The sequence below is a fragment of the Sorex araneus genome, chromosome 1 (assembly GCF_027595985.1).
Source record: "Sorex araneus isolate mSorAra2 chromosome 1, mSorAra2.pri, whole genome shotgun sequence".
Taxonomy (NCBI): Eukaryota; Metazoa; Chordata; class Mammalia; order Eulipotyphla; family Soricidae; genus Sorex; species Sorex araneus.
This window is the reverse complement of record NC_073302.1, coordinates 6,875,658-6,897,695: the sequence shown is the minus strand read 5'-3', so window position 1 is coordinate 6,897,695 and position 22,038 is coordinate 6,875,658. Positions and strand designations below refer to the sequence as shown.

Genomic DNA, 22,038 nt, shown 5'->3' with positions numbered 1-22,038 from the left:
AAGCAATGAGTGTAAAAGGTATTTACCTTCGTTCCTTATCAGAGCCAAGAGCAGCCACAGCCGTCTCTGGAGCCCTCTGGGTCACACTGCCCATCACCCTCACCACTGCTTCCCGTCCCAGCCGGCAAAACTAATTGTCCTGTACTTTCCTGCCCTGCAGTTCCTGATTAGAAAGGTTCCTTTCCCATGCCCGCCTTCTGTGGCAGACATCTTTAAATAAGACAGAGGCAGAGGAGGGCAGTTTAACTGACTTCTGATCGAGGAAAATTCTGTTCATTGTATTGGTTTTGACTTTCCTTCCCACAGAGTAGGATCACAATATAAAACATTAATGCCAACACAGGTAATAACAATGCTGCCATAGTTACTTCTGTAACCGCCTTTTTTTTTTTTCCGGAGGAGGAGGGTAAGAGGGTGCCCTGCTATACTCAGCCAAATGGGCCAATAGTTCATGATAAGGATCCGAGCCTGTGTTGCCCAGAGGCCTCCCACACTGTACCCTGTAATGTGCCAGGACCACTGGGGGTAGAACAAGGGTCGGCTGCATGAAGATAAGTGCCCTTTAACCCCAGACCCTGTCTCTGCCTCCATGTCAATGTTGTTTTTAAGCATAATTCAGTTTCTCCAATTCTGATTAAATCAGTCCTGTACTGGGGGGGGGGGGGAGTGGATACACACAGCAGATTTCTCTCCTGTCGACTCTGAGATCTCGTTCCCTTATTCTTCTGTATCGACAGAAACAGAAGGCCTTGGCTAGGCCAGAAATCCCTGTCTAGAGACTGGGAAGCAGCGAAGACCCAGCTCTTTATCTAGTTTTGGAAACCAACCCCAATCTCCATGCCTCTCAGCCTCCTCCCATTCCTGATATCCAAATAACATCAGTGCTAAGGCTCAGAATCGCTTGCAAGCAGTAGACAGCAAGGTAGGAATTCCTGTGTATGTACATCTCCTCTGTCTAAAATCAATCAAGGACAATGGATATCTTAGAAATCCACTTGTGAGCTGGTAAAAGAGGCAGTTTACATCAGCAGGCTACTAATTTGCAATAAGTGAGAATAATTAATTTTCCTTCCCTGAACAACTCTATTTCCAGGAATTTTCCTTAGGTCTAAGAATCCTGGAAGGGAAGGCTGGTACAGACTGATTCAGTAAGATATCAAAAGGTTTCCAAGCTCTACATTCTTTACACAGAACACCTTCCATTAGGGATTCACTTAAGTGAACGAGCTCTCTTTTCAAATGTACATAACGATATAATGTCACTATCTCTGCATGATGGTCCAAAAAGGAAATGAAAAATTTTCTTTTGTATGGAAAAAGTTTTACTTTATTTATACTGGGCATTTACTAATTGTGTCACACACACAAAAATAACTTAAAGGTAGGTCAAACCCCACATGCATCTTAGTATAATTTCTTTAGATGATAAATCTCTGGAAAAATTTTTTTAAGCATAGGGGCTGGAGCGATAGCATAGCGGGTAGGATGTTTGCCTTGCACGCGGCCAACCCGGGTTCGAATCCCAGCATCCCATATGGTCCCCTGAGCACTGCTAGGAGTAATTCCTGAGTGCAAAGCCAGGAGTAACCCCTGTGCATTGCCGGGTGTGACCCAAAAAGAAAAAAAAAAATTTAAGCATAAAGCTTTCTATATCTCACAATCTAAGTTAATTTCTTCATAGAAGCATTTCCTACCTAAGGTTCAAGGGAAATCTAAGGTCAATAAATGAACTTATATGTTATATTTCAGAATTTTAAAATGTCCCACTGATAGACTCAGAGTGAACAAAGAATCCCATATGGTCCTTTGGGCACTACTGGGGGTGATTCCTGAGTGCAGAACCAGGAGTAACCTCTCCCCTGAGGATTGCTGGGTGGGGGGGAGGGTTGGACCCAAAGAACCAAACTAATTTAATTCAGTGTAAATCATTTATATACATACATACCTATACCTAAATATACACACCACATGTAAAAATAAGTATCATATAAACATAAAATACAGTTAACTATGTACTAGTTCATTGTATAGTGAAATGAAATTCATGTAACTATGGGTCTGTCTATAACCAGCTATTGCTTCTGTGAGTCACTAGCAAGTGGTCATCCTGAGAGATGCTGATGCTTCCACACACACAGAGGACACTGTGACTTGACTTGCAGAAGGAAGAGCTTCGCTCCAGATGGAGCCACCCCAGTCTTCAAGTCCTCTATTCTCCACCCACTTGGGTGGCCCTGAGTCCCTGCTAGGAGGAGACACAGAAGAGTGACATCTGATCCTAATCTGATCCAGAATCAGACAGTTATGAGCAAGAAATCAACTTACTAAGACAGTTGGAAGAAAGTATGAGAAAAAGTTGACAAGTCAGATAGGCCCGTCTGTACATTATTCAGACTATTTTCCTGCCGTCTGAGCAGAACTGAGCTACAGGAACTATATTACCCACACGTACGAAAGATTTACTATCTGGTCCTCTACAGAAAAACTTAGTGAACGTGTGGGAGATTCGAGTGAGATTTGGGGGCTTGTATATTAATTCTTGCTCACTCTGGACTGATAGACTCCTGAATATGACTTTCATTTTGAAACAGGAAAAGTGCCTGTTAAATTGGCACTTGGTCAACCTAGCAGAGCCGCTCTTCACTCTTCTTGTCAATAGTATTTTAAAATAGGGAGACACGCATTACAAATCAATTGGCTAATTCAAATGATGAATTGAAAGTTAAAAATATATTTGACTTTTTTGGTTTTGTTTCATTTTTGTGTGATACCTGGCAGTGCTCAGGGCTTATTCCTGTCTCTGTGCTCAGGAATCACCCCTGGCAGTATAGGGTGATTAAAACTAGACTGGCTTTGTGCAAGGAAAGCTCACTACCTGCCACACTATCTCTCTGGCCTTTATATTCAGGGTTTAAAAAAGACAAATAATAGTACAGCAATCTGCTGTTTCATATTAAAAGACTCAAGTTGACAAGTAAAACATTTAACACCCAATAAACACAACGTCAGCAATTTAATTTCTGCAAAACATCATCTGTTGCATTAATGATGCTAATGTATATTTTATTAATGTTTTATTTATATTTAACTCACAATTTTATTCAGGTTGCATGAAAATATGGAACTCACAGCCAGAACTTAATATCTGTATGTAGTTAAGCAACATTAATTGATGCTTTAGGACAATCAATTTTCCTTTAAAGAAGATCTGTATAGTAAGAAAATTCACCACCAATGACTCTATAAGGTAGCTGTTATTATCCTCATGTAACAGATGAAGAAACTGAGACTACCATAGCTAGTCAGTAATCAGGGGAGTTGACATCTGAACCCAGGGGTGCCTCCGTCTGAAGCCTGGGCCCCCCCATTTGGAGCAGGGAAGGATGATGATGTGCTGTCAGCGCCTCCTGACTGAAGGTTCACGTGAGGGCCTTAGCCTGGCCACTGGGGCGCTGACATAGTCAAAAGGTAGGGACATGGCTGGACAAAAGAGTAACGGCTCAGAGAAAGGGAGGCAGGTGGCACTGAGCGTGGCGGAGGTTCTACCATGCAGTCGGGACAGCTGAAGAGTCCCTGCTCCCTCGCTACAAAGCCTGTGCTGGCCCAAGGGTCATGAATAAATAAGCCTGTCCTCTCTGTTAAAAGGACTTTACGGACGTCGGAGAGGTAGCACAGTGGGGAGAGCATTAGCCTTGCTGGGTCAGCCAGGTTTGATCCCCAGCACCCCATACAGTCCCCTGAGCCTGCCAGGGCTGACTCCTGAGCGCAGAGCCAGGAGTCAGCCCTGAGTACCAACGGGTATACCATGGGATATGCCCCTTGATCTTCCCCAAAAGAAAAAAAATTAAAAAAAAATTTAGACCAGGAATTGTTCTAAGTTCTTTACATACACTAGCCAATGCATTCTCACAACGGCTGTCTGGAGTATCATTACTACCTTCATTTACTCATGCCATCGCAGAGTTCAATAATTTATATGTGATCCGCTCACTGCCAAGGGCAAGGTCAGGGCTACACCCAGCTGGCCACAGAGGCCACTACTTCCCTCACCCCCCTAGCCCACTCCGACACCCTGCGAGGGTCAGGCCAACTGCCAGGTCAGGCGGGCATCAAACCCAAGCCTGAGAGCGAGGCTTATCATCCTTCATTTCCAGATTTTTAAACTGTCATAATAAAAACAGAACTATTTTCAGATGAAGTGAGAGAACACATACTTAGCTGGCCCTTAATTAGTAAATAGTAATTCACTCCCTGCTGTCAACCTAACTCTTCTTCCCAATTCAGCCCAGCAACTCCCCTGAGGAAAAGAGGAAGAGGCAAGGGGGGGGGGGGGGAAGAAGTTATTTTTACTTACTTTGCTGAGATTGCCCTCTCTAAAGCTTTGGATTTTTAATTAGTAGATATGGAGTTTTGCACCATACCTGCTGGTGCTCAGGGACTGTGCTCAGGAACCCGTGGCGCTGGAGGTGGAACCTGGGCCTCTAATACTGAGCTTGCTGACTACCTCTTTGACTCCCTCACACTCTCCCCCGCCGAAATCTTGAACATATCTTTAGAATCTCCTGAAGGCTTCTCTATCCTGCATTCACAAAAGAGGTTTTACCAATTTTGAATAAGACCAGAGAAGCAAACGGGAGGTTTCTGAATAGAGTAAACACACATGGAGTGAACGATCAGTGATCTGCACCACTTCCTCAGACAACTGAGAAAAGAAAACAAAAGTTGTCACACGTTTTTGTCCGACATGCTCACTTAAAGATGCTACTTTCCCTGTGCTTTCAGAAATGTTCCAGACACGTCAAATAAAATTCTCTTGAACTTTAAAATAGAAAGGGGATTGACTGGGTGGCGTATGTGTGCATGTATGTGTGGGTGAACACAGAGGTAAGAGCAATTCAGGAAAAAGGAGTATTTAGGGTAAAGCAGCCCTCACTCTGCCTCCCTCTTCTTGTTCTTGCAAACGAGGGGTTTGCGCACGGCACCATGGGCCATGGATGTTTCTTCTGGGAAGGGCTGTCCCTGTACCCTGGGGGTCGGGGACTGTCCCTGTACCCCAGGGAGGGCTGTCTACTTCCTATCACTTTATCAAATATCACCAATGAAAAAATTTGTTTCATGAAAGATCTTTGTTTAAAACACTACTATAATCATATTTTACTAATCTTAAAGTAAAGTATTATGTGCTGCAAGGTTGAGAGATGCATGTTTTGCATGCAGGAGGCCTGGGTTCGATTCTCAGCACCATGGGGTTCCTTGAGTACTGCTGTAAGAGATTCCCCGAGCATCGAGCCAGGAGTAGCCTCTGAACATTGTCAGGTCTGGCGCCGAAATTAAAAATCAAATCAAAATAAAAGTTGTATACTACCAAGTCACAAACTCCTAAATAAAGATGTATGTAGAAACTATATATACACAACATGTTTTTGTATATATATACTTTTTGTTTATATATTTTGTATATGTTTTGGGGCCACATGCAAGGCAAGTGCCTTACCTGCTAGACTATCTTTCCAGCCCCAGAAAACATCAATTATAGGATGTTTTCCTATACAAATACTGTATTCTTTTAAAATAAAAAGAAAGAAAGGAAGATCTTCTAATGATACCTTGTGAGGCTAAAACTGAAAAAGATAGTTTTTTAATTTTTCTTTTTTGCTTTTTGGGTCACACCCGGTGATGTACAGGGGTTATTCCTGGCTCTGCACTCAGGAATTACCTCTGGCGGTGCTCAGGGAACCATATGGGATGCTGGGAATCGAATCTGGGTCGGCCGCGTGCAAGGCAAATGCCCTACCCGCTGTGCTATTGCTCCAGCCCCTGAAAAAGATAGTTTTATGAAATCTTTTGGGAGCACTGCACAGGGGCAATCTTCCCAAAGGCTGCACGCTGATGTTACTGATATTAAACAAGTGCCCACAGGCCTACAGATGTTTCTACTCTGACCAACAGTCACTCACGAGATACTAGCCTAAGGAGCAATTAAGCAGAAATAAAGGAGTATAGACAAAGCTTATCAAGGATCCACTTATGAAACACGAACAAAGAAATAATCTCCCTGTCCTGGGCTAGGATTCCACCGCTCCCTGCATAGTTTCTACTGTATGGCTCAGCGCATCTGAATGATTTGTTTCCCAACTGTCTCGCGTGTAGAGAGAGAGCTGGGAGAACAGAGCAGAGGTTGAGTATCTACAGCCATGACACATAATAAATATGGACTGCCGTAAGTAGGAACAGATATGAACATATCAGCATATAGCGTTCAATAAAAATAATACATTTTTTGCATGCTACACATGGAAATGATTTTATGAAAATGAAAATTAAGATAGAGGAATCCCTAGACAACTTTCGAATCATTTTAAATACTCTTTAAGGTGGTTGTTGCAGTGCCTCTCCAATGTAGAAAGAAGGGAAATATTCACTTGTTCCATCTACAAAACATCACCTCACAGCAGGATGAAAAGAAAATTATGAAAGCTTAAGAAGCCACCCCAAGCTAACCTGCGGACACTCAGGCATTCATTTTTTGTACAAAGAGAGAAAGATCCCAAATCCTTCTCTATCACAGGAAGCCTAATCCTACACTTAGTAAAAAGCTAAGACAAAGGCAGTGTGATTCAGAGCCAGCAAGTCTTGGCGACAATCCCTTTGGAGTGTGAACTTGCTGGTTACCGTCAGCAGGGGGTGCCAGAGCGATCGCTATTGTTCCCAGGAGATGGCAGAGAGAGGGCTCTCCTGGAAAATGCTGCGTGTCTCCCCAAGTCCTGGGGCCTGTGGCTGAAACTAAGGGGCTCCGCAGATGCAAACGGACAGAAAGCACGGTTACACTGCTGCAGACCCATTCCCAGTAGTTAGCATGCCTCATGTGCGTACAGTGGACAACGCGTGGTAGGTCTGTGAGGAGCAGAAACCCGGGGAACGCCGCACAGGCTCCTGGCTATGGCAGCAGACTTCTCAAATGTCGTTTCCACTGACAGCTATTTGGGAATGAGGTCTCAGAAGCCACTGTGACACAGTGGACCTAATGGTTACTAACTGCAATAATAAAGCCATGCACATTACTGATACCAGTAACTGGTGACTTCTTAAATATAACAGGGATTCTTTTATCATTAATTTTTAGAGCCCAGCAAGCTACTGAGAGTATCTGCCCGCACGGCTGATCCTGGCAAGCTACCTGTGGTGTATTGGATATGCCAAAAACAGGAACATGTCTCACAACGGAGATGTTACTGATGCCCGCTCCAGCAAATAAATCAATGAGCAACGGGATGACAGTGACAGTGACAAATGTATTTAGTTGTTCTTTTAATTTGGGGGCCATACCTGGCAGTGCTCTGGGCTTACTCCTGCTCTGTGCTTAAGGGGATACTTCTGGCGGGGCTCTGGGGACCACCTGAGGAGTCAGGGAGCAAATCAGGGTTGGGCTAGTGCAAGGCAACCCCTGAACTATCTTGCTGGCTCCTGAAAAGTTCCTATTGAAGGCAGGCAACTGAGTGGAACAACCAGATTGAACCTGAATAAAGTTGGAGATAAAAGGAAAAAGTATAAGGCACTAAAGAAAAGAGTTTTGGTGCATGTTTTTATTTAGTTTGGATCCCCTGAAGAATGAGAGACCAATAACTTAGGCTTCAAAGGTTCCAAAATGCCCTAGTATGTCCAGAGGCATGGTTCACAGATAGAATATATCCAATACAGTTTGCTACTGCAAAGCAGTCTGCAGTGAATCTAGGTGTAGACACATAAAATACAATGTAAATATTAACTCCAACATCTATCTGGAAGTCATATGAATACCAAGCACCTGTGCTACAGACAAAACCTTATCGAATCCAAAATATGAGAAGGTAGAGATGAGACATATGACAGAATAAAGGAAACAATACTCACATTCGAACGAAGAGGGATTCTTTGGGGATCAGACAAGAAGATGAATACTTTTCAACCAAGGCCAAAGTATTGAAGCCGAACTTATGAATGGGCTCGTTGGAATCCAGCGGGGGGAAGTCTGTGTCAACCTCGCCATCATCCTCGGCAATGTGCAGGCAGTAGGCACTCACATTGTCACTGAAAGGAAAACCAAAAAGGTGAGTGAATACCAACCGAGGAAGGGCCAAGGAGACCCGAGACTACGGTTGTACAGGAAGCAAACTGGGACACTGATGCTACTTACCCCAGAGCATGACCATACCAAGAGTTTCTCTTAGATTCTACTTAATTTGATAGAGAACACGGCGGGAGACACACGGCACTTTTTCTCCCATTAGGGGAGAAAAAGCATGGAGGGAGCAACAAAGTAAGTGCCTTTATGCTGCTCTAGTCAACAGATATTGACTAAGCACATGCTCTAAAGACAAAACTTAATCCCTTAGGGGCTGGAGTGATAGCACAGTGGGTAGGGCGTTTGCCTTGCACACAGCCGACCCGACCAGGTTCGAGTCCCAGCGTCCCATATGGTCCCCTGAGCACCGCCAGGAGTAATTCCTGAGTGCAGAGCCAGGAGTAACCCCTGTGAATTGCTGGGTGTGACCCAAAAAGCAAAAAACAAAACAACAACAAAAAAACTTAAGCCCTTAGGTCAAAAATGAGATTCCTCGGGCCTGGAGTGATAGCATAGCGGGTAGGGCGTTTGCCTTGCACGCGCCGACCCAGGTTAGATCCCCAGCACCCTATATAGTCCCCTGAGCACTGCCAGGAGTAATTCCTGAATGCATGAGCCAGGAGTAACCCCTGTGCAATGCCGGGTCTGACCCAAAAAGCAAAAAAAAAAAAAAAAAAAAAAAAAGATGTGATTCCTCATCAGCTCATGAGCAAGTTTGGAGCATAGCGGGGGGTGGGGCGAAGGGGAAAGTAAAGGCTAAGTCTAAATGTAATAAAATGAAAGTAAAGAGACACAAACATGACTATAAAGAAAAATAATTTTGGGAAGGTAGGGAATCAGAGGCCTCTGATTTATAGAGTTAAAAACATCTGCTTTTGGCAGGGGTCGGGGTCGGGAGGGAAACTGGGGACACTGGTGGTGGGAAATGTACACTGGGGAAAGGACGGGTTTTGGAACACTGACTGAAACTCAATCATGAACAACTTTGTAACTGTGTATCTCACAGTGATTCACATATGTATACATAAATATGCATATATATCTGATATATCTATCTGCTTTAGTTCAGAGAAATATTCAAGATATCTAAGATAAACCATATGATTCTTTTTTTTTTTCTGAAAAATCTTACTGAGTTAAAAATCTTACTGATAACAGAGTAAAAGCAAATGTCCTGATTACCCTGATACAGAACCTGGCCCTCTCAACGAATTCTGGGCTTCTCTCACTCCCTGAGAATGCCCACTCAGTATTTCCAGGTTCCCGCATTGCCCAGTTTAGAATCAACCACACCATCTCCTTTGGAGGAAGTAAAAAGTCAATTTTCTGATAAAGGAAGGGTAGAAAACTGTAACAACATAAAGGCAATTTAAAACGGAGACAAATTTAAACATGCTCCAATCCCCTGCTTCATTCTGACTGAACTGTGAAACTGCAGATCTGATCATTCTGAAGCATGAACCAACAGTTCACAAGACAGGATTCTATATTCTGCAACTTAAATTTGGAGTTTTAATTATATGATTGATGCTTAAATTAATTAATTGCAAAGTGTATGCTAATTGTTTAATTGGTTCCTTGATCTATATAGATCATTTTTTGAATTAAATGAGTTGATTTACAAAGTTTATTGATTGGATGTGACAATGAATTATTTCACTGACTACCTGATTTGCAATTTTCCCAATTAATTCACAAATCTTTAGCTGCAACTCTGCTTATTGAGAGCGAGCCTACTTCAGGTGATCTATACTCAGTCTGTCATGACTAAGAGATATTTATTATATAAAACAGGTAATAAGGACAGATTAAAATTAATGGGAACTGTAAATTTGCTAAATGGATGGATAACAAGAAAGTAATCTGGCTATGTTTGTCACTATAAATTTCATGCATCTGCAACGCTGTTGAGAAATTCAAAACTCATCTCTGAATGTATGGGAAACTTAGAGATCTTTGGAAGAGGTAGCTACCATAAACACAAGACACTTGCAGAAGCAGCAGGACGTTTAGATGAGGAAAATGCCATGGTGAATCGGTCAAGACCTTCGTGTCCATAACGAGGTGAGTTCAAAGCCAGCTCCATCACCGACAAGCTCTGTGATCTCAGAGAAGCAGCATTAGAGCCTTCGGTTTTAATTCCCACATCTATGAAAAGGGTCTATTACCTAATTCAGTGGTTACTGGAGAGATAATATATATATCGTGTGTGTGTGTTTTGTGTGTGTGTATGTACGTATATATATGCAGTACTTTTTACAGAGGTGAAAAAGAAATGGTATGATAACTAATAATCAAATCAGATGGGAAATAATTTCTACAGTTACATCAATCTGTAGAGATAAATTGTGGCTGCATATGAGAGCAACAAAGCAAACAAGGATCCTGAGAAACAAGTTCAATATGCACACATCTGTAACAGGCGTTGGCATACCCACCATGCTCCAGCCTTGGGGCCACTGGGCCTCTGGGGGTTTATGAACAGGGCAGACACTGATGAAGCAAGCAACGGACAGTGCAAATTATTTATTGCTGTGTAAATCATCCTGAGGAATGTCTGTGATTCCCCAGCACCACAGAGGTTTCAAGGGCAAATAATAAGCCTATTGATCAAAGGAGAAAGTCAAACAGTGATATCAGAAGAATTCTACTTTGATTGTCATGGGATGCCCCCAAATCCCCTCAAAACAAACTCAACAAATGTCACAGCCTAAGATCCACGAGCTATATTATTCTTCCCAGCTCTTAAATACAAAGTGTGAAATCATTTATTCATTCAAAAAACATTTGCAAAGTGCCTACCTTGTCCTAAGCACTGGGAACACAGAAAAGAAAAGAATGAATGATTTACTCTATATTATACAAGATTAATGAAAGTCTTTTCTGGGTCATTAGTAAAGTTTAGCAGCAAATGTTGCTCCAACTCCTCTAACCCTTTAATTGCACATCTGAGGGGGAAATGACTAAAATTCCATATTCTGTGCATCGGCATATTGGATCCTTTGTGCCTTTATAAAAAAATCATTAACAAAAGAGATCATGGTAGTATTCTGACTTCTGAAGCTACTCAAAACTGCTTGGTTCTTCAAATTAGGGCAGGCGTGCTAAGCACAGACATCATTTACTGAATGCTATGTGGCCGACACTGTACAAAGTGGTTTAGACATAGAAGCTGACGGAGTCTTCACATCAGTTCTGAGTCATCTATTATCATTTCTGTTTTACAAATTAGAAAACTGAGGCTCTATGAGGTTGAGTGATTTGCTCAAGATTAAACAGTACGTAAATGATAAAACTGAGATTCAAACCCTCTGTCAAGAGCCCTCACTCCTCGAACACACACCCCCCTCCACTCCCCACCCTCACCCCTCCGCCGAAGCCACTGTGTGTGTCAAGACCTCCCAAGGCCCTAGGGAACCCGTCTCCTATGGAAATGTTTCATACTTCGAGAAGGAGGAGGAAGCTATAACACATTACTTTAAAAAATTAGAGGCTTAGAGAGATTTATTCCAACCTCTTCACTTTTATAGATGAGAATGAGAAGCCAGAAAAAAAGGAACAACATGCCAATAAGCACATAGTTAAACGGTGGCAAAGCAGGCTCGAGAGAACAAAAATTTACCACTGTTCCTACACTCTTTCATGAGAAATGGCATTTGTGGCTTTGGTTCCTGATTCAGAAATTCCTACAAATACAGATATTTGCTTATAAAGCAATGAAAAGGGAGTGTCTATGAACGTGTGGTAGCATGAATAAGAATTTTGCAGTCAGATCTGGTTTTAACACTAACTCAACCACAAAACAGCTGCGTGGCAAAATCTCTGTGAGCTCATTCTCTTTTTCTTTTTTATTGGAACACGGTGATTTACCGAGTTGTTCAGAATAAAGTTGTTTCAGGACTTAAGTGTTCCAACACCAATCCCACCAGCAATCTTTCTACCGGTGTGCCTTTCCCTTCACCCACCACCCCAGTGGGTCCCCCTTGCAGGCAAATAGATTTACTTCAACACAAGGCAAAGGGAATTACCAAACCTCAGGATGCTGTTACTGAAGTCATCGTCCGAGGACCTACTGTGCTGGTTGGTGTGATTTGAGGCTTCCATGTTACGTGTGTTGGCTCAGTGAGCGTGGTGGGCTTCTGGGCAACTCTCCCCTCTGCTGTAATCCTACTGGGCTGACCGTACTATGAAATTCTGAGGTGTTATGCAGCCAAATAGGTGAGCTCCGTTTTCTTTATTTTGTTTTTTTTTGCTTTTACTTATAAACATATTTCTCTCATTATTCCACAATGCCATTGCTTTTGATTTCATGATTTCTTGGCTAATCCTAAACATCTGAAACTAATTTTCATACAATAATAATCACACAATATAAATCTGTGCACCTTTTGTTCATTAAATATCCTGACATAAGATTTTATTTTTTAATTTTTATAAGGTTTTTCACATTGTTTACATTCAATATTCCAACACCAATCCCACCACAATTACACCTTCCCACCACCATTATTTCGAATTTTCCTACCACCTTTCAAGCCTGTTTGCCGGGGGCAGATGCTAGATAAATTTATTTGCTATTGCTTATTTCGGACTGGAGCGATAGTACTTAGTCGCCTTACATGCAGCCGATCTGGGTTTGGCTCTTTCGCTCCTCTCGGACATCCCAGCAAGCTACCAAGAGTATCTTGCCTGCACGGCAGAGCCTGGCAAGCTACCCGTGTCATATTCGATATGCCAAAAAACAGTAACAACGAGTCTCACAATGGAGACGTTACTGATGCCTGCTCAAGCAAATCGATGAGCAAAGGGATGACAGTGATACAGTGATTGCTTATTTTGAATATCATGAGAGGTGGCTTCTGGAATTCTAAAGTTGTAAATGGTTGGGGACCAGAGACATCTCTGTAGGGTGCTAATCCATTTTGAGATTCATTTGGGAGTCTTGGATCAAGGCCGTTGATGCGCTGAGATGGCAACCAGAGGCAGCACCTGGGAGTGACAGGCAGGACCCCAAGTGGGCTGAGAGACGGGAGGGGATGGCCTGTCTCCACTGCCGCCATGTGGCCTGCAGTCTTGGTCCTTGAACTCGCGTACCTGGGTTTTGCTTTTGGAAGCGCGTGGCCACTGGGGTTCCATCTGGAGTGGGCGGAGAGAGCATGCCCGCTCCATCTGCGGTGCCCCGGTGAAACTGGCTTGGTACGGGATCTGGAGAGATCTCTGGTGGAGCTTTGATTTCTTATGTGTAAAAGCTTTCCTAGATTTCCCTAGGAGAATCATTAAAATCTCCAGGGTAATCCAAGTGACTGTCTTCTTTGATCCCACAGAATTTGGCTAATAATTCTACAAATAACATTGCATGATTCTTTTTCTAATTATGCTTCCCAAAGAGCAGAGATGATTTTATTGTCTGTGTCCTCACTGAAAAGCAAAGTGGCAATTATTTAGAGTGTATTTAACACATCTGTAAATGGAGGGATACAAGAATGTGTAGACTCTACATAATCATTTAACTTATTTTTTAAAAAACTTAAAGGGGAGGCAGTGGAGGCAGAGAGACAGCATAGGGGTTGGCAACCTGGGTCTGATCCCTGGCACCACATGGTCCCCTGAGTGTTGAGATCACCTGGTGTGGCCCTGGAGGCCCCTGAGCACTGCTGGGGAAACTGAGGTCATCCCTGGCACTGCAGGGTTCAAGTAGCATCGAAGCATCATATTCTTGGGCTGTCACACTGAACCACCAGCCCAGCTGGCCAAGAATTGTAGAGAAGAGCCCTCGGTTCCCCAGAGCACTGTTTGGGAGGCCCTCCCCCCAAACCCAAGTAAGAGGTATTAATGATATGGATGCTAATAAAAAATAAAAAGCTTTTCTTTTTCTTGTCTATGAACCAAATGGGGCTCTCTAGGTAAAGAACATGTGTCGGAGACTTTAACTCAAGACAAGGAGAGAAGAACTGAGGATGAAAGAGGCATTTTTATAGCTCATTATGACATGATTACTAGCATCTTATTTTTTTGCTTTTTGGGTCACACCTGGCGATGCACAGGGGTTACTCCTGGCTCTGCACTCAGGAATTACCCCTGGCTGTGCTCAGGGGACCATATGGGATGCTGGGATTTGAACCCGGGTCGGCCGCGTGCAAGGCAAACGCCCTACCCGCTGTGCTATCTCTCCAGCCCCAGCATCTTATTTTTTGATAAGAGGAAAAACAAAATATTACAACTAAGCATGGTGAATAGCATAAAACAGAGAAGCTTAAAAATTCTGTTTATGAGGCACTACCAGAAAAAGCCAAATGCTCAAAAGACTAAAAAAATATATATATAAAGGAAGAGTTGGTGGCATAGTGGCCTAATTTTGTCACTGAAAATTATATTTACTGAATTACTGACCAATACTTATATATTCAAAGGTCAATATTGCCTTTATAAAAGTTAGTCACATGTAGAGGTATTTAACACCTATAAAAAATTCAGAAGCATTCCAGAAACACCCAGATTTCTGGCAGATATTGCATGTAAAAATTCACTTTGACCTTTGGAAAATGCAAAATACATGACAATATGATCAACATATGAATATATACTATTTTATTATTTAGAAGGGTGATTTAGAAGTGGTGTTTGGGGGGACCAAGCAGTGTCAGTAATCAAATGAGGGTCTGCCGCATGCAAGGCAAGCACCTTAACTCCCTATTCTATCTCTCTGGCCCCTAGTTTTAAAAAATATTTTTAAAATTAAAGCACCATGATTTACAAAGTTATTCATATTTGTGTCTTTGATGATCAGTGGAAATAGAGATTTGTGTTCCAGTGACAGACCTCAACTGCCACTTGCTAAATACATGGTCTCTATAACTATTAAATTGCATGAGCCTTAGTTTCCCCGCTACCGAGAATAGTATCCCATTACAGGGCTAGCACTGTGAGGAACAGAATCCTTGAAAGTGCTTGGAAGTGGGTCCGACAGACAGGAGGGGCCCAGTGTGCTCATACACACCAACCCATTTTTTAATGGTGTGGCACACAGAAAAGGCTGACCGTGGGGAATATTTCTGTCCGGCTTCATAGAAAAGTGCACGAGGCCAGAGAGATAGAGCGTGGGAGATAAAGTGCTCGCCTTGCATCCCACTGACCCTGGTTCAAATCCCCAAAATACATATGGTCGTCCAGGCACTACTAGGCATTAACTCTGGCCCCCTCCAACCCCTGCAGAAGTGCGTGTAATGATTCTTTTCCAAATCTTTATCTATCATTTAAATAAAAATATCATCAGATTAAGAACATCTCACTTGGAGACTTTCAATGAATTAAAGATTTGTATATAGTGAGTGACTGTTTTACTGACCAAGGGCCTTCCTGGCACTAAGTTGGCAAATTTCAGGACAGATCAATGAATGTTGCTATGTTCGTTCATCCACTGCAGAAATCGTTTGCTGTTTTTAGCACTATTTTATGGACTAGGGGCTAAGTCAATGAAACAGCTATGGAGGTGGGGCAATATTTATCTGCATTCCTGTGGCATCAACACAGACTATCAACGGTGAAGTGAGCGCAGCACTCCATGAGGGGGTCTCCTTGAGAAAATGCACTGCACACAACAGCCGCCTCCTCAGAGAGACTGGAGTCTGCGGAACAGACACAGGCGGACCAATTCAGAGGAATGGGAAAAGCAGCGGCTGAAAGAAGAGAAGCACCAGCAAATCTTTAAGCCGGTATCAGACATCAAGGCCAACCAAGGGTGGGAGGGCACCAAGACAAAGGATTTAGATCCTGTTGGGCTGTTCCTGGCACATCTGGAAGCGGTCACTCCCAAGGTGACCACTGCCCAGCAGGGTTGCTGCACGGGCTGACGTGGCCTCTCTACCCAACACACCAGTGCTAGAAGGCTGGAAGGCGCTCGCCAGAATTGTTCCACAACGTTCAGTTTTGTACCTGAATTTAGTGAGTCCTGGGTCTCAGGATTTGTCAAGAGCAACAGTGCGGCCACAGTAGGCCGGGACTCAGAGTGGCCGTTCTGAGTGAGCCCCCCAGCCTCAGCCCAGTCCCAGACAGGGTCCCGGCCCCCACCCAGCCTGGAGGGCCTGCGGCAGGTCCCAGCCTACAGGCTCAGTACAGTCTGACAGGCTGTATGCCCCAGCCGGCTCAGAGCCAAAGGGAACACCCCGACATGGGTAAACCAGACTCCATCATCAACCTGAGGCAGAGGGCCCCGAGCACAGAGCTCCGCAGACGCTGCGTATGAAGCCTGCACTTGCTGTGTCGGAGGAGGCTGTTCCCGGCCACAGCTAGAAGCTGCCATTACCCAGACACCACAGAGGTCAGCCCCAGCCACAAGGCCAGCAAGTAGCACTTTCAAAGGGCAAGTCCCCAGACCCCAAAGGAAGATGACTGACTTGCTGAAATCTGTCATGTGACCACCATATCTAGTTACTGCCCAGTCAGGGCTCATCCCAGTAACAGTGAACTCTAGGCCACAGTCCAGGCCAGCCTGACTTCGGGGCCACAGCGGCTACAGGGCACAGAGGCCACAATCCCCTGCCCTCATCCAGGTGCGCACAACTCAAAACCACAGACACCAGTTCAAAGAAACCCTCAAAAGGCATCTGGCACCCGGGGTGGTGAATTAGCTGTCACAGAGACTCCATTCCCACTGAGAATGAGAGCACTGAACATTCCCACTGAGAGTGAGAGCTTAGCTGAGCTGGAACGAGGTGCTCCAGCCTCACCTCCACCCACCAGGAGTAACGGGAAGGTGAGGACGGCGAATCAATAGACAGGGACGAATGTACCGAAAGTTCTCAACTACATCAGAATTTCCTATACTGCCCAAGGATGACTTCAGAAAAACAATCCTCATGATAGTCACGGAATTGAGAAAATCAGTGGAAGAGAGTCAATAAATTTAAAAAGAGCTACAAAATCAATATCCAAAAATCTGTTGAATTTCTACACACAAACAAAAAATTAGAAGAAATAAAAAATACAATTCCACTTAAAGTGTCCAGAAACATCAAGTACCTAGAATCAATATAAAGGATGTGAAAGAAAGACTGATACAGATACAGAGGAAAGTATCTGTAAGTCGGGTCAGGGAGCTGGGAAGCAGATCAAGGTCCTTGCCTTGCCTGTGGCTGCCCTGTTTGATCTCTGGCACCACATCCAGTCCCCTAAGCACTGCCACGAGTGACCCCCAGGCCAACAGGGAGGAGTAAGCCTTCAGCACCAGGGAGTCCGTCAAAATTCGGATGACGTTCTTCAAGAACATATAAAAAACTCTACTAAAACTTATAAAACTTATATGGAATCATAAAACTCCCTGAATAGCTATAGCTATTCTGAGCAAAAAAGAAGAGGGGAAGTAGTAACTTCCTGACTTTAAATTATACTGTTAAACTATGGTAGTCAAAACCAGTATGGTATGTGGACTATGGGCACATACTCAGACCAATGGACCGGAAGGTGAACTCAGAGGTAAAGCCTCTGTTATGCAGACAGCTCATCTATGACAAAAGATGTACCTGGAGAAAGTGGAGCAAGGAAAGTCTCCAATAAATGGTGGTGGGAAAACTACATAGCCAGGTGCAAATTTTTAAATTGAATCCATATCTCATACACATATACATATCTCATATTTGAATTATCACAAAGGATAATTCAGAGTGGATTAAATACTTCCAGATTAGACCACAACTAGTAAAAATGCATGGAGGAAAACACAGGCGGAACTCTCCAGGACAGTAAGTCACAGTGTCTTCAGTAATCTCTGCTCATCAGCAAGGACAACAAAGAAAAAAACCCAGTAGTTTGGCTCCACCAAACTAAAGAGTTTTTGCATGAAAAAGGAATATGGGCTAAAATAAAGATATCCTGCTAAACTGAGTGTCACATATTTAATGTATGTATATCATACATTAGATACAAAGCCAATATTCAAGATATATAAGGCACTCGCTCAAAAGTTAAAAAACCCAGAAACTCCATTTTAAAAAACAAGAAAATGAGATGGAAAGACACTTCCTCAATGAGGGCAGCCAGCCAGTCGGAAGGCATATGAAAAGGCACACCATCACTTAATAACAGAGAAACATAAATCAAAATAGAACAAGATATCATCTCACACTGGTGAGAACAGCATATAACTAAAAGACCAGAAATCACCAGTGCTGGCAGAGATGTGGTGAAAAAGGAGCCCTTCTTCAATGCTGGTAGGAATACTGCCTGGTGCAGCCTCCACAGAAAACTGGAGAGTCTCCAAAACAAGAAACAAAACAAAAGCAAAAACAAAAACACAGAGCTTTCATATAACCCAGTGATTCTGCCTTAGCACCTACCCCCCAAACACAAGAAATGAATTGAAAAAGATAAATGCACAGCCATTTTCATTATGGCGTTAAGTACAATACCAGCATATGGAACCAACCCCAATGGTCAATGACAGGTTGAAAAAAAGAAGCTGTGGAACACGATGTAGCCATAAGGAACAGCTGAAATCTTATAATTGTGCAGCAACTCTCAGGGAATGGGAGGGCATCGTGCTAAGTGTAGTAAGTCAGAAGAGATGGAAAATACCAGATATTTTAACCCTCTGTGGTATACAGAGTAACACGACAGAGAATAGACAGTATTGAACAATGTCAAGCCCTTGGCCTTGGGTTAGAAAACTGAGCTTACCATGAGTGAAGGGAGTGGTGGAGGGGGGAGGAAAAAGTGGAATCAAAGTAACACGGGCAGGGGTGGGCGGCCTAGGGATTTTGTGGTAAAGTGCCAGCAACTTTATCAAAACCATAAATGGGGCTGGAGAGATGGTACTTGCCTCGCACATGGCCAACTCAGGTTCCATCCTTGGCACCATGAAGGTGTCTGAGCACTGCCAGGAGTGATCCACAGAACCAGAATTAAGTCCTGAGCAATGCCAGGTATGACCAGCCCCTGCCTCCCCGCTCAAAAAGACTCACAACAACAAAACAAAAAGTAAAGTAAAATAAACAACCCCCCCCCTCAATAATTCTTCGCACAATTATAACCATGTTACCTAAACTATAGTAGAATTTTGGAATAAATAAAATAGATATGGTCCCGGCTCCAAGCTTGTCTCTCCCCTCCCGCCTGGATGGCTGCTTCTCTTGGCTCTCTTTCCGTTCGCCTCAACTCCAGGACACCCCAGTCGTCATCCAGCTCACTCGGGAGAGATTTCCTCTCTATGACACCCCATTCAGGTACCATTATCCGCTCGGGTTTTCAATGTCCTGTCTCTGTCACTCATCTAGGGTGGAAATTTCAATTAACTTCTCTTGGCAGAGGATTCCCAAATTAGCATTTCTATATAGAGAGACAAAATAAGGACATGTATCGAATAATGACAAACCCTTGGCCGGGGACCACACTTTTTAACAGTGTGTGTGTGGCAGGAGAGGCAGAGGGAGCAGGAATGAAAACAAACCAGAGGCAATATAAGGACAGTGGCCCAGGGTCGGGGGGCACTTTGGAGGTGGGGGGTATAATAACTTTTTATATCAATATCACAAACATATCACAAACACTGTGATATAAAATAAAAATACCACACACCGTAACTACAATTGAAAAACATTTAACCAGAAAAACAAAGTCACATTTTTATTTTATGCCACCCCCCCGCCCCACAACTCCCAGCACACAAATGTAACCATCTGAAAACTTCTCTTAAATATAGCAGTGTCGGCTCAGATTTAATAGATCAAACCCATGCTGCCCCTCCCACTCCCTGCACAGACCAAGACCCCAAGAAAACCTAGTCTTCCAGGGCCAGAGCGATAGTACAGTGGTCAGGGCACCTTCCTTGCATATGGCCGAGCCAGATTCGATTTCTGGCACAGTATTTATTGGTCCCCTAGTCTTTACAGAAATGACCCCTGAGCAAAGGGTGAGGAGTAAGCCCTGAGTACCACCAGATGTGGTCCTCAAACCGAAAAGGACGAAACAAAAACCTACACTTAGGCTAACATTCCCTGTCTCAGAGAAGAGCATCACAACCCTCCAAACTGTACAAGTCAGAAGTTTCTGGGGGGACTTCCTTGATAGCTCCTTCCCCACACTTCCCATTATCTACTTCACCCTATGTGTGCCCAATCTTATTTCTCAAATATTGCCAGAACCAATTCACGTCTCTCCGTCTCTCTGTGGTCCCTTCCCACCCCGCCATCCCCTCCCGGTGTTCTCTCTCTCTCTCTCTCTCTCTCTCTCTCTCTCTCTCTCTCTCTCTCTCTCTCCCCCCCTCCCTCCCTCCCCCCTCCCTCTCTCTCCCTCCCCCCCTCCCCCCCTCCCCCTCCCTCCCTCCCCCCCCACCTCTCTCTCTCTCTCTCGCCTGTGCTTCAGTCACACTGGCCTTTAGAATCTGACCCCCGCAGGCTTCATCCCCGGAGTCCAGCTGCCTGGAGTCCCTCCCCACCAAAAAGCTCTCCTATTATTTTTTCAGAGAATTTCTTCGAGACTTCTTGGCTGGACAGTCATAAATGGCATTCTTTTCCTTCAGAGCAGTTAACTTGGTTTTTAAGGAAACATCATTTGGTTTAATTATTTGTTGATTTTCCTCACTGACGTGCAGCATCTATAAGAGAGAGACCATGACGGCATGGATGGTTCCATTCACCACGGCATACCCAGCCAAATGCCTGGCATAGAGCAAACACTCAATAACTATTTATTGAATGCATGGATAAATACAAATGATAAGTGAAATGAGCCAGTTCAAAGTGTTATTACACTTACTAATTTCTTCTTCCCCACCCAACTGTAAATTTCTTGAATGCAGCAACCTCATTTCTCTTGCTCTCCATTTGACACTCAATCCCGCGGGCCTGGGAGGCCAGAACAGGTGCTGAATGAAGAAACGACAGAGGATTTAAGACTGTGAGATGAAGCAGGATATGAACAGGAGGGTGAGAATGGCACTTCTGCTGAGGGAAAAGCACAAGCAGACATGGTTTCAGCGTCAAGAAGCTGCCAGTTCAAGAACGTGACGCGTGTGACGGGAGCTGAGCGGGAGTGAGCCTGGCAAGGGCCTCTTACACTGTATTATGTAGGTGAGTGGTTCTCAGTGACGACACCCATCATGGAAACTAGCAGCAGCAGTCTCGAAAGAAACAACTGTAAATAAAGATGAATGCAGACAGCAAAGAAAAAAGGGGGTGTATGAAGAATTCTAATTGTTGGGGGTCACAGAGACAGCGAAATAGGCTAGGCACGCTATTTGCACGTGGGAGGCCTGGGTTCAATCCCCCGGGAGTATCCCCCCCTCTCCCCGCACTGCCAGATGGAGCCTTTAAAACAGCAACCAGCATGGAAAGAACTCGTAACTGCAAAGTTGCTGGAACACTTTGGTCAAACATCCTTCCATTCTTTCATGAGCCCACATGGGCATCGGCACATCACAGCAAAATACAACCAAGGGAGCCATCAAGAAAGGGCTAGATGATGTCATTGTTGCTACTTGTATGCCTATACTTATCACATTTAACAGCAAAATAGCAGAATGAGCATTAAAATTGCCCCCAAGCCTGGATAGCACAGCAGATAGGGTGCTTGTCTGCATGCGGCTGACCCGGTTCGATCCTCACATAAGGTCCCTTGAGCCCTGCCAGAAGTAATGATCCCTGAGTACAGAGCCGGGAGTAAGCCCTGACCACTTCGGGTGAACCCACCGCCACAACCGCCATCCGCCCTCAAAAAACTGTCAAAATTTTTAAAGCAGAGCTTCAGATTCTATGTGTATGTGTGGAGAGATGGCTACAGCAAGTGTCGCCTGGGATCAAACTTGACGCCCACGCAAGCAGGGCATGTACTCCAGCCCTCTGAGTTATCTTTATGGTTTCTGACACAAGATACTAGTATCTCAATATATTCAGCCAATGCTTTCTCAGAATACTCTTAAAATATTTTGAGACAGGACTGGTGAAGTG

The 22,038-nt window shown here is 43.9% G+C and overlaps 1 protein-coding gene across 7 annotated transcripts in view; it reads right to left on the bottom strand.

Annotated features, from left to right (window-relative positions):
• The window catches only part of MAPKAP1 (MAPK associated protein 1), a 260,508-nt gene that overhangs the window by 101,197 nt on the left and 137,273 nt on the right, over positions 1-22,038 (bottom strand). For all 7 annotated transcript variants that reach the window (XM_055143452.1, XM_055143447.1, XM_055143457.1 and 4 more), the window contains one exon: positions 7,891-8,067. In XM_055143452.1, coding sequence (XP_054999427.1) covers positions 7,891-8,067 — 177 coding nt within the window. The remainder of the gene's footprint in view (positions 1-7,890; positions 8,068-22,038) is intronic.